The sequence below is a fragment of the Acartia tonsa genome, chromosome 13 (genome assembly GCF_053477335.1).
Source record: "Acartia tonsa isolate MP-2025a chromosome 13, ASM5347733v1, whole genome shotgun sequence".
Taxonomy (NCBI): domain Eukaryota; kingdom Metazoa; phylum Arthropoda; class Copepoda; order Calanoida; family Acartiidae; genus Acartia; species Acartia tonsa.
Window position 1 is genome coordinate 40,498,285 of NC_137272.1, and position 12,470 is coordinate 40,510,754.

General features: G+C 29.9%; 1 protein-coding gene across 1 annotated transcript in view; it reads right to left on the reverse strand.

The window, feature by feature from the left end:
• LOC145304235 (uncharacterized) overlaps window positions 1–12,470 on the reverse strand; it is a 292,443-nt gene that overhangs the window by 259,930 nt on the left and 20,043 nt on the right. Inside the window, exon 2 of the mRNA XM_080146075.1 lies at window positions 3,658–3,810. Within this exon, the coding sequence (XP_080002201.1) occupies window positions 3,658–3,810 (153 nt within the window). The remainder of the gene's footprint in view (window positions 1–3,657; window positions 3,811–12,470) is intronic.

The following is a 12,470-nucleotide window of genomic DNA, read 5'->3' on the forward strand; positions in this document are numbered from 1 at the left end:
CGATATGGCGTTTCTTATAGGTCCTAGGATAGTTTATAACTATTTTAGGATTGGGTCCAAAAACTCTCTCAGGAGAAAAAATTTACCAGAACATTTTTTTCCCCTTTTTCTTATAGGTCCCTGGATGGTTTTAGGCTATTTGATAGCCCTGAGAAGGCTATTTTAAAGCCCCTTACTTCTCCCTTTATAGGAAACTATTATAGATTTGAAGTGAGTTTTTTCTTTAATTTATTAAAACTTGTTCTAAGCTCAAGATATATATAATCTATAATCATTGTCTAAGAGTTATTGGATCTTGGAAAGAAAAACGAAGTAGTGGGTTTCGTCGTATTTTCACAGTAGCAATCATTAACATTTACCTAACCTACAATAACCTATCAAAATCTACAGTAAAAAATACAACGAAACCCGCTACTTAGTTTTCTTTTCATGATCCAAGTTATTTCTAAACAGAGATATAGACACTAAAGAAAAGTTAGACAATACTGCCTATTCCTCCACCCCTGGTCTAAGAACCTTTTCCCTTCTTATTTTTCTTCCTTTTTCTCTCCCCATTCTTAATCCACTAAAAAGAGATTTTGAAAGATGTAAAGTTGGATATATTTGTAGACACTAGCGTTTACACTGTGGCATAAATATAGAAGTTCTAGATATCTTAATCATAGAATTACATCCGCACAGTGTTCAATATTCGAAAAAAACACAATAACATAACAACAGATAAGAATTAAGCAAAGGGGTATATTTGTCTATATTTGTTATTTGTCTAATGACAAACCCTTTGATTATATAACCTTTGTCTTGGAGTCTAACTATGCATGCCAATAAGTATTAACAATGGATATAGAATACGTGAATATTGTGATATAATGTTTTTCCCAGCTGGCTAATATAAAGATAACCCCATCCCAAACCATCCCCTAACCATATAGCACTATATTAGCAAACTAAATTGACAACAAAAACTTCCTGACACAATATTCACGTATTCTAAATCCATTATTTTGACTTCTTTTGTGTCCAGGCATTTCCCATAAACTTACGATATTGTAGAGAAAATTTCCAATGTGTCCTGAAGCAATCACACCCCCCCCCCCCTCCCCACAACTCTTACTAAAAGCAAAGCTAGTTAGGCAAAACATTATTTTTGGGCGTTAAGAAAATCAATGAAATTCAGAAGTCCTAAAAATAACAAGGATGTTAATCTTTCTAAGCAGTATAGCAATAGGCTTGGTTATACAAAAACAAATAATGACATTTTAAGAAGCACCGCTACTCTATATTTATGATCTGTTAGTACTTTACTCTTTCACTTTGAAAAATTGAATATATCACCCTTGTTTATTAACAGATTTTTTAAAATGTTCAAATTAAATTTGTTGAAAATTTAATTGACTACCTAATTTCCCATATTACACTTAACTAATTTTGAAATATCGAATGATAAAAAAAATGAACATTACTTAATATCTGTGCTTTACTGTTCTTCCTTTAACTATTGATCTCTTGTCTTAGATTGGCTATCGAGAAGCATTATACTAGTCCCTGTTTTATAAGCTATTTTTGGAGGTGGGAAAAATGTTTTTTTAATTAAATGATTTATTTATCTTACGGGAAAATCCTAAATAACATAATAAGAACATTTAACTAACAAAATGTAAATACAATGATAACTATGAGTTTGTACTTATGGACAGTTAAGAAAATCAACTTAAAGTGAAGCTACGCTCCCAAGCGTATAGAGAAAAGATAGGACTAAAGCAAAATGGTCCTATTAAGATAAGATTCTTGGTTCTAACGACCTAAATGATGTTTCTTAAGTAGTGTATTATCTCTTTCAAAAGGACTGTCTTTTACAAATATTAATTTTGTCTGTGTATCTGCTTTATAACTTATTTTGTACGTCTATGATGAAAATAACTACTTTCGACTGGCAAAAAGTGGCGAATAAACAATTTTTTTTTAAGGTGCAACATCCTTGCATATATTATAATTTTTGGGGCAGGTCAAACGGTCTTAATCACTTTTGAAAAATTCCAACTATTTGAACCTTTATGTAAAAGTTGTATGTGTGTATATTTTAAAGAAAATCTGCTAATTTATTCTTTTATCTAAAATCAATAAATTAGAGGAAAGAACAGATTTACTGCCTACGTCCTATTTGGGAGCAAAGCTACTCTGAAATTTACAATGTTCATGTGTACATTTTCATTTAAAAATATGCTTATTTCGAACTTATTTCGGGTTTTTTTTGCAGAAAGGAAGGGAACATAGGGCTGTTTATTACACTAGTCCACAAAGTCTTCTTATTCATTGGCTTAACCACCTTGAGGACTTTTATCGAATTGTGATTGGTTGGTTCATTTAGTTGAGCTTCCAAAGTTTTAGAATTGTAATCTACATAAAAGGTAATTTTGTGGATAATTATTTGGGATGTACAATAATTTATCGGCCCCTGTCTTATCCCTTTTAAACCCTGGATTTTTTGAGTATTAAAAAGTAAAAAGTAAAGTCCTATTAAGAAAGTCAATAATAAAAGTAAAATTAGATTTAGCTTGAAGAAGGAAATCTATCTATTCATTAATCTACTTATTTATGTATTCATACATCTATCTATCTTCAATTATCTATCTATCTATTTTTAATTTTCTATCTTAAATTATCTATCTATCCCTAATTATCTAGGTATCTAAGTCTAAAATGATGCTAAGCACTTAGCTACCAAATAGTTAATCTGATCATTTTGGTATTTTTTCAAACTTCATTAGATTTTATCGCATCTTAAGGACGCATCATTAAGTGTTTAAATTCTTATAAAAGCTTTCTATAGAACTTCTTAGATTTCCTAAATTTATTTGTTTCGCATCTTATGGAAGCTTATAGCATTTGGATTACGGTCAACTATAAATCTTAGAATAGTTCATGATTAGTAAATTCTATGAACTATAACATAACCAAAAAGATGATAGTAAATTAGCTACGCTGAATATTAGTAAAAACTGTCAAAAAAACGTCTAGTTTTGGTTAGTATTTTTCTTTTATATTCTTTTTTATCTTATTAATCTAACTTAATTCGACAATTTCCTGTGCTAATAATAAAAATTTTAAGCACCCTCCCCCAAGTGTTAAGATCTTAAGTGACGATAAATTTATATACATCCCCAATGATGATAAATAAAACTACCCTTTCTGTAGGTTAAAATTATTTGTTTTAAAGTTTAGACCCTATTTGTTTGGATCCAACCAATCAAAATTCAAAAAAGTACCCAAAGTTTTTGAGCAAACGGAAAAAAATGTTTATAAAACTTTGGGTACCAGTGTAATGTTTGCTACTAATAATAAATAGGGGACAGGCGAATGTTCAAATGAAGAGAAAAAATATTTTTCTCTCTAATTCTATATTAACAAGTAATATGATTATACAAAACTAATCAATCTTATCAGAGATAAAAAAATGTATATTTTTTCTTTGGTTGAAGGTTGGGGGGGGGGGGGGGGTATTTCCGTCACGTTGATATGATTTAATAAAGAAGAATTATGAAGTGTCTTTAGTACTATTCAGAAAATCAGTAGTTTACAAACAACTGTTAAAGTAAAGCTCTGAACCGGCTCTAATCCAGCGAAATTTGATCAAATTTTAAGCATAAATCGTCCTACCTGTTCTCTCAACACGCGAACCGCATCCAGAAGGAAAGCTCGGTGATGGGCGGAAAAGACGCCGATCGCGTCCAAATCGGCGGGGCCGATTTTCTTAACCGTCTCCAACTCGTCATAGCCGTTGTCCAGGAAACCATCCCGATATTGGTCAAGCTGAAATAGATAGATAGATCAGTATCGATAGATTTTAATTTAGATGGATGGATGAATAGATAGATTGATAGATGGATGGATGGATAAAGAGATAGATTCAAAGATGGATAGATAGATGGGTGAATAGATAGATTGATGGATGGATAAATAGATAGATTGATAGAGGGATGGATGGATATATGGATATATGGATAGATTGATAGATGGATGGATGTATAAACAGATACATTCATAGATGGATAGATAGATGGAAAAATAGATAGATTGAAAGATGGATGGATAAATAGATACATTGGTAGATGGATGGATGGATAAATAGATTGATTGATAGATAAAAAGATAGATGGATAATTAGATAGATTGATTCATAAATGGTTTAATAAATAAATAGATGGATAGAAAAACAGATTAATGGATGGATAGATAGAAAAATAAATAGATGAATTAAAATCCATTAAGTATGTAGACAGATTAACAACCAAATAATAGATTTCCAGTTTTATTAGACAACAATGATGATATGACAAAAATAAAAATAAGATTGATATTAATATTGTGCTACTTATTATACAATATGCAAATAAAGACATAGATCATATCTTAACAAGGAAAATTATGCCTAAAGTAAACGCAGCAATGACAATCTAACAAAAAATTAACTTAATATGAAAGTAACAGTATTTTGTATGTTTGTACCGAAAGATCTCTTAAAAAATAAATCCCCCAAAATAATAACCTTATTGCTACAGAATTAGAGTAAAAAACACTAGAGGGGGAAGGGGTTTTATAATTCCCCATCCCAAAGACCTTGTACCGACTCTCAATTGGGTCTTTGAAAATTAACCGATTGTGTCGGGAGTATTAATACAGCCAGGTAGCAGAAAACAATTTGCAGACAGACGAAAAAGTTCCTTGGAAAAAGGGGGGCAGGTAGTTATCTGTAAATACATCTATACTATAGATCTATTACTACGACATAAATTAAAATGAATCTCAATTTCTACCATGTAGCTTTCAAAATATAGACGTATATAAATTGTAGAATTGATTCGCTATAATAAAAAAATCCACAGAATGATGTAATATTGATGTGATTATTGATAGATCTATGACATATAGTATGACAATATCTTAAGAAAAAAAAGCATTTATTCTGTATTTTTTTTATAACTGTGAAGCTTATCTATAAGTCCTTGAAGTCTGTATGTATGAAACGCTAACATTTTTTTTAACTTTATAATAATAATTATAGTTTTTTTGTGATAAACTTAATAATAAATAGTCCAAAATAAAAAAATAAGCACACAATCTAGGCTCTAATATGTGTATATTTTTTTTTTATAGATTCTCTGTATTATTACTGTATACTAGTTTGTTGTTTTTTAATATAGAATATAGTTACAGGGAAGGGGGGGGGGGTATTGTCTGTTTATTACACTAGTCCCCAAAGTCTTATAATAATGTTTTCTTATTCGTTGGGGACCTTGGGAACTTTTATGCGTTTTTATTGGTTGGTTCATTAGGTTCCAAACTTTTTAACCACTAATTTTAATCTACAGAAGGGGTAATTTTGTGTATCATCATGGGGGATGTTGCCGCGCTACTTGTGGACAAAATTGTCCTTTAATTCCGTGTGTAACGAATTCTGATACGCCAAAGCTAACTTAATATAAACATTAAGCATGAATATGTCCCTATATTGTCAAAAGTTGGTGTCCAATAGCTTCCGTTAAAGAAGAGATCTTAAGGCATAAGACAATGGACGATAAAATTTATATACATCCACATTGACGATGACTAAGATAATATTATGTAGATTAACTTATTGGTTGAAACATTTGGACACTATTCGTTTCAGTAAAGTAACCAAAGTTTTAGAGCCAACGAATATGGTTATAAAACTTTGGGTACCAGTGTAATTTATAGCTCAATGTCCCCCCTATGAATCAGGAAGGAATAGGTTTAAATTAAAATAGTACCCAAAGTTTTATAAACAAGTTCTCAAATTCATTGGCTAAAAAACTTTGGATACTTGATATTAAGCGGAAGTGATATGTTATCATCATCAAAAGTTACAGCCAAGCTTTTGTGTTTATACAATACAGAGAATATTTGGGATCATGAAAAGAAGACGAAGTAGCGGGTTTCATCGTGTTTTCAAAGTAGCTTTTAATAGGTTAATGTTAATGGTTGCCCTGCAGAGTTGAAGCTTCCAGCAGGGGCTAGAAATAGAAGAAAAGCTATACGACGAAAATGCCACTTAAGAGGCGGTGTCACAAAACCGACAATAATAAGCTTTTTTTCTTCAAATTACTGTACAATTATATTTAGTTACTTTTATCAATAAAGAAAATTATACAATATATAAGATCCAGTAATTTTAACTGACGGAAAATTAAGACACAAAATGAGAATATTTGCTAAAGTGGAATATTGAATATATTGTATGAACATACTTTTTGTTCTACATTGTCACATTTGCATAAATATTAATAATTTCACGGAAAAAAAGAATACAGAAAATCTTCCAATTTTTTTTCGTAGATTTTTTTTCTATAATATTAGAAGTTATTTTTATAAATGACTTTAGCCAATTTTAGGCTATTGAATGCGGAGCAAAAAAGCAAACTATAAAATAGTAAGATAAGAAAAGAAGTTATATGTGAAATTTTTTTATGTTTTTTTTTATTTTTCTCTTTATTCTTGTATATGAATATTAATACTAATATAATTCCGGATAATCAAATAATCCCTTTATTTTCTTTGTCTTTTCAAATTATTCTTTCTATCTTAAGTATAAGTGGCTTAGTCACTAGCCAACATACAAACAGATATCTTATTACTTTACAATATAGGATTCTTAATGTATTTTTTTGTGTTCGTTTAGCACTTTTCGCGTTATTTCAATTACAAACTAGGAAAGAAGATCATATGATAAAGTACTATAATAAATTAGCTTCGATACTAACAGTTTAAATTAGGGATTTATTTTTATACCTAAAACATCAATAAAGATATATCTGAAAAAAAGTATTAAAAATCATAAAATATACTATATTAATAACCATCTAACCTAAAAACTACCATGTAAAAAAACTCTGCTATTTCTAAATAAACATTTATTTACGTCCTTTTAATGGATTTTCTGTACATTAAGTTATAATGATTGTCTTAATAATAAATAATTTTACTAATAATTTAAAACAATTTTTTACACTATGTGTCATTTTAAGTTAAATCTACATACATTTTTAATTTTTATAAAATATATATTTTTTTTACATATTATTTATTTCACGTCCCTCCTTAATTTTATCAAGTTACTTGAAAAAGTGAGATTTTTCACGAAGTGCATTTAAACTTGAATTTAGTGAACTGCATATTTTTTTTGTTCAATAGTTTAAACTACATCTTTAGGACATATATTTGAAAGAATTTCAATTGTATACCAGGTAGTTTTAAAGATATCAAGACTTAAAAATCATAATATTTGGATATATGCAACAAAAACTGTTGTCCTGTTTTTACAAAAACAGCACAATGACTATTTTGGTGGTGCCTAATTGATTGCTAATTATTTTAATACAAAATTATATATGTTAGATTCTATTCTTGTAACTTATGCTAGCAATCAAACTTTTTAAATGCACCTTTAAAGCAAAAAACTGTAATTTGAACAAATTTGCTTTTACAATAACTAAAAATTGCATCAAATGCGTTACTCAGGTCAAAGTAACATAAATTGCCCATTCATAATAAGACAGTGAGGCATGATTGGTTGGTATAACCTGTAAGTGTCCAATCTTTAATGTACAGAAGTTTATGTTAGTCTAGATCATTATTAGTAATTTTTAAAAAATAAGGGAGGAGTAGGTTGCGCTAAAAATCCGAAAAGGTGTTAGTTTTAAGGCTTAAAAATAGTAGTAGAACGATTATATTCACTAAATATGTGTATTTCTTATTAAAAAAACTATAGACAATTTTTTTAAAGTTAACATAAATTTTTATTGTTCTACTTTTGTTTTTCTACTTTACGGATTTTTAGCGCAACCTACTCCTCCCTTTGCTATAATAGTTGTCAATAAAAGTATTTTATTTGAAGATCATTTTACATAAAACTTGCATCCAAAATAGTTTTCTACAGATGTCATGTCCTATCTTTGTTTTAAACTAAATAAATTTACCTTAATGAAACTAAGGAGAGGCGTGTAGAAACTAGAGCAAACAAAAAAACACAAGTTTTGCGTCAAAAAAACAATAAATTTTAACTATCATAATGATTGACTCACATTTTGTTTAATAAAAGAACATTTAGACAGAAGTTTCTTAGATTTATAAGTATCAAAGTTACTCTTTATGTCTAGTGTGTTGGTTTGTCTGCCATATACTAAACTTAAACTAGAATGTGTGTTAGTTTTCGACCGTAGTTTTGAATGATTTTTGCTTTATGTATTTCTGGACGCAATAGTAAAACATTGATAACAAGCCCCTTAACTCGAATTTAAAATAAAAAGGAGGGGTGTTCTCCAGGGGCGTCCAAGTTTTTTTTATTTGGGGGAGGGGGGGGGGGTAAAATTTTGAAAATAAAAATTTGGGGGGTGTCTACGGGGGGGATGGGGTATTCACTCCATTACCCTCCGGCCCCCACCCTCTTGGACGTCTATGGTGTTCACTTCACTAGGCATTTTGAGGAAACCACCCCTAATTTTTTAAAAATCAAAGATAAATCGACTGAATATCTCCTATTGTTATGAATCATGATAAAAAACAGTCTTACTAGGGGTAAAGTTCAATTTTATTTATCTCTAGTTATAAAATTGTGTTATTTTTTTCATTTAAATCTTATTATTATAGTACACATAATGAATTAAAGCTGATATTTATTTCTTTTGTATAAAGTAGTAAGGTTTTTTAGTCTGAAGCTTAAGATTTCGATAACTACTGAACCTATTTACACCATTTTAAGAAAGCTACAAATAGGTCATTTGATAATTTTAGGCGAAGTCTAGGACTGGTTTTAGTAGCTGCTAGGGGCGCAGCCGCTAGTTATCAAATAAAACAATGAACTCCAAGCCAAATCCAAAGCTGCGCTTATTAAATAATTATTGTTCTTGTTTTCTCGAGAAAAAAAACATTTTAACTGACCGTTAAATTACTAGAAAACTTTTTTGGTATAATAAAATTAAAGCATTAAGAAAAAGGGGTTTCTATAATCAATATATGGGCTATGTATAGGCATTTTACATGCATATGTTTCTTCAGTTAAGCAAAACACATAACTTTAAAATTTAATTAATCTACATCTCATTTTCCTCCGAATATTTATAAGCTACAAAGGCATCACAAAATTAATTTATTAGCCATTGTCCTACTAATTCCTTTCCCCATTAAGATATAGGGTATATTTTTGAAAGAGTTCCAATTTTTACAACGTAGTTTTAAAAATATCAAGACTTGAAAATCGTATTCTTGTGATATATGCAATTTATATAGCTGGCTCATTTTCACAAAAAAAACAGCAAGACGTCTAATTTAGTGATGTCAGATTGTTTATTATTCAATGTAATACAAATTTATATTTTTTGATGGTATACTTGTAACATGAAATCTTTTTCTGAAATGCACTTCATGCAACTATCCCTTTTGTTAATATAATTTGTCTGTATTGGATTAACATAAAAATTTTTTTATACCCATTAAAAAGTTAACTAAATAGCTGCATGAACACATATATTAATCCAAAAACAGTAAAGATGGCTATCCATACAATACTGCCAATTTTACACATTTAAAAAACAGCTGGACCATTAATACTTTTTTTTAAAATTCATAATAAGACTTTAATTTTGTTAAATTATATTGTTAAAATCATTTGATTAAAAAAAATTGCGCTAATTTTAATGCGAAGGAAAGTGACCTTTTTTCGGTAATTTGAATTAAACAGAATCATATATTTAATTGCGCTAATTTTAATGCGAAGGAAAGTGACCTTTTTTCGGTAATTTGAATTAAACAGAATCATATATTTGTACATAAATCTAGTAGCTATTCGATTACTTTCCTAAACCTACCTACATAAATATGTAATAACATGTGATAACTAAAACGTTATTTTCTTCAGCATAACAAAAAATACAACTGTTTAATGATTTTTTGTCTGACAAAATATTGGAGGTTTTACCTATCTTACTAAAATGCTAAAAACACATACCTATTAAAAACATTAAAAATGCAGGAAATTAATTCCTATACCTATGCAAAATTAGTCCGCGAAAACGTATTCTGGTAAAACCATGCATAGTATTAGAAATAGTTGGAATGGTTAATGAAGTGTGTCCAATTAGTTAAACAACAGCTAGCAGGATAGAAATAGAAATGCATTGCGATTTTGGTCATTCAAAATACAAATAAGAACGATAATGTCCATAGAACCCAAGGATCTAATGGATAAGACAATATCCACAATGATGATCAAACAAAATTACCCCCCATGTAGATTGAATTGGTTCAAAAGTTTGTGCACCACTAGTTTGAAACCAACAAATAAATATTTAATATAAGTAACCAATGTTTTTGAGTCAACGAACATGAAAACGTGGTTATATAACTTTGGGTACCAGTGTAATTTACATAGCCCAAAGTCCATCCATTCCTCGAATTATTGACAGTGAAAAAATCAAACATTCATGAATTTTTTCATTATCGCTTAGAACCGGTTCGAATCCAACAGATATTAGTAGGTTTCATATCCATACTGGAATAGGGTTTATCTATTTTAATTTTTATCATTTACACTATTTTATAAAAAAAATCATTATTTTTGAGTCACCAACTAGTAATAAAATGTAAAAAGGTAAAATCTTACGGGGGGGCAAAACAATCTTAATAAAGTAAGAGGGGCAATGCAAAAAAAATAGTAAGAATCCTTTTTTTAAAACTGAAGCAACCCTCACCCTTCCCCCCTCCCCACCAATCCTACAGCCTATTTCACTTTTATGAGGATAAGACAATGGACGATGTAATAATCTTCCCCCATATTAGTTCGTAATTTTTTTATTTTCTACAAATGTTAGCTTTTTAATAAAAAGGAGGAAAAGTCTTGTAGATTAATTTCATCTTCATTGGCCTACCCTCTCTTTGTCAAAGTCTATAAAAGAGACACTAAAAATTTTAAAAAAAAAGTGGTGAGTGGGGGGGAATAGTGAACAACTCACCCAATATGGAAAATGACCAAGAAAGTGAAATAAAATAAATTTAACTAATCATTTTATCGGTGGCTAAAATCAGCCCTTGACAAGTGGAACAACTCTCCCGCATTTCAGCAAAAATAACACCCTAATATAAGTTTCTTTAAGATATTGTTATTGTTTTTTTGGGTAACTTCTAGAAAAAAATATATGTACATACACTTTTATAGAAAAGTAATTTTCTTCAAATGAAATATCCCTTCCGGTTTGATGTTCTGCAATTCCCTACAAGAAAAGGGCGGGGGGGGGGGGAGTTTTGACACATTTGCGTAAACCTGGAGTAGAGGCTTTATCTTTAGACTGAGGGGATAGTTTATCAAAGATAAAATCATTCTTATATGATGAAATACCCGCAAATTTAAGATTTTTTGGATAGGCCTCCAGGTGGTCTCTGTACAGGTAAAAATGAAAAAAAAAATATAAAAGTTAGAGGTTTACGCAAGTGTGTCAACCCCCCCCCCCCTTATTTTGCTACTATTGGCTACTTTGTATTTCTTTCTGTATTGTATAAACATATATGACAGGGGTGATGGTAAAAACAGCTCAAACCCAGGGAAGAAGGGGACATTGGGACTGTAAATAACACAAGTACCCAAAGTTTTATGGCCATATTATCGTTTTTCCAAAACAAATTTGGGTACTTTTATTGAATTTGATTAGTTGTTCTAACAAGAAGTGCCCAAACTAATAATTTTAATCTACAAATGGGGTAATTTTGTTTATTATCAATGGGAACGAACATCGATTTATTTTCCGTTATATCCTTTATATCCCTGACTAAAACCTGTCCCAAGAACAATTCTTTAAATACTTTTACATACTTTTTATGAAAGGGTTGAGATGGTTTTTTAAAACCACTTAGGAAAGCTTTGAATTTTTTTCAATGACTTCCAATCTGACAGACTAGCAGATAGAACCTGTAGAAATGCTTTGTTAAAAAATGTAATTTAAACAACCCATGTAATAGAAAAGGTTTAATAAATCTTAATTTAAAAATTTAAGTTTTTATATTATCCATATAAATTTCTTTAAAACCAAGCTATCCTAAGGTTAGTGGTATTTAAAAGTCGAATGTTAATTATAGACATATACTAGTGGGACTAAGTGGAAGGCAGACAACCCTTTGATAGTGCGACATTTGTCTGTAAGTTTTAAATGCATGATAATGGGTTGTGCCTGTTTTGGGCTTTGGCATTCCCCTTACTCTTACTTTTTATCCACCCATCTAACATTGCAGAAAAAGTTTTATCTTCCTTATTTATGACGTGTTTTTAGCGGCATAGATCCGAACACATCACCTCCCCGACTTTATCATTAAAATTCGAATTCTTTTGGCCACTAAGAATTGACGACAACGTGCAAAGCTACTGTCATGTCAAATAAAACTAGAAAAGGGTTGAATTCAGACACCTT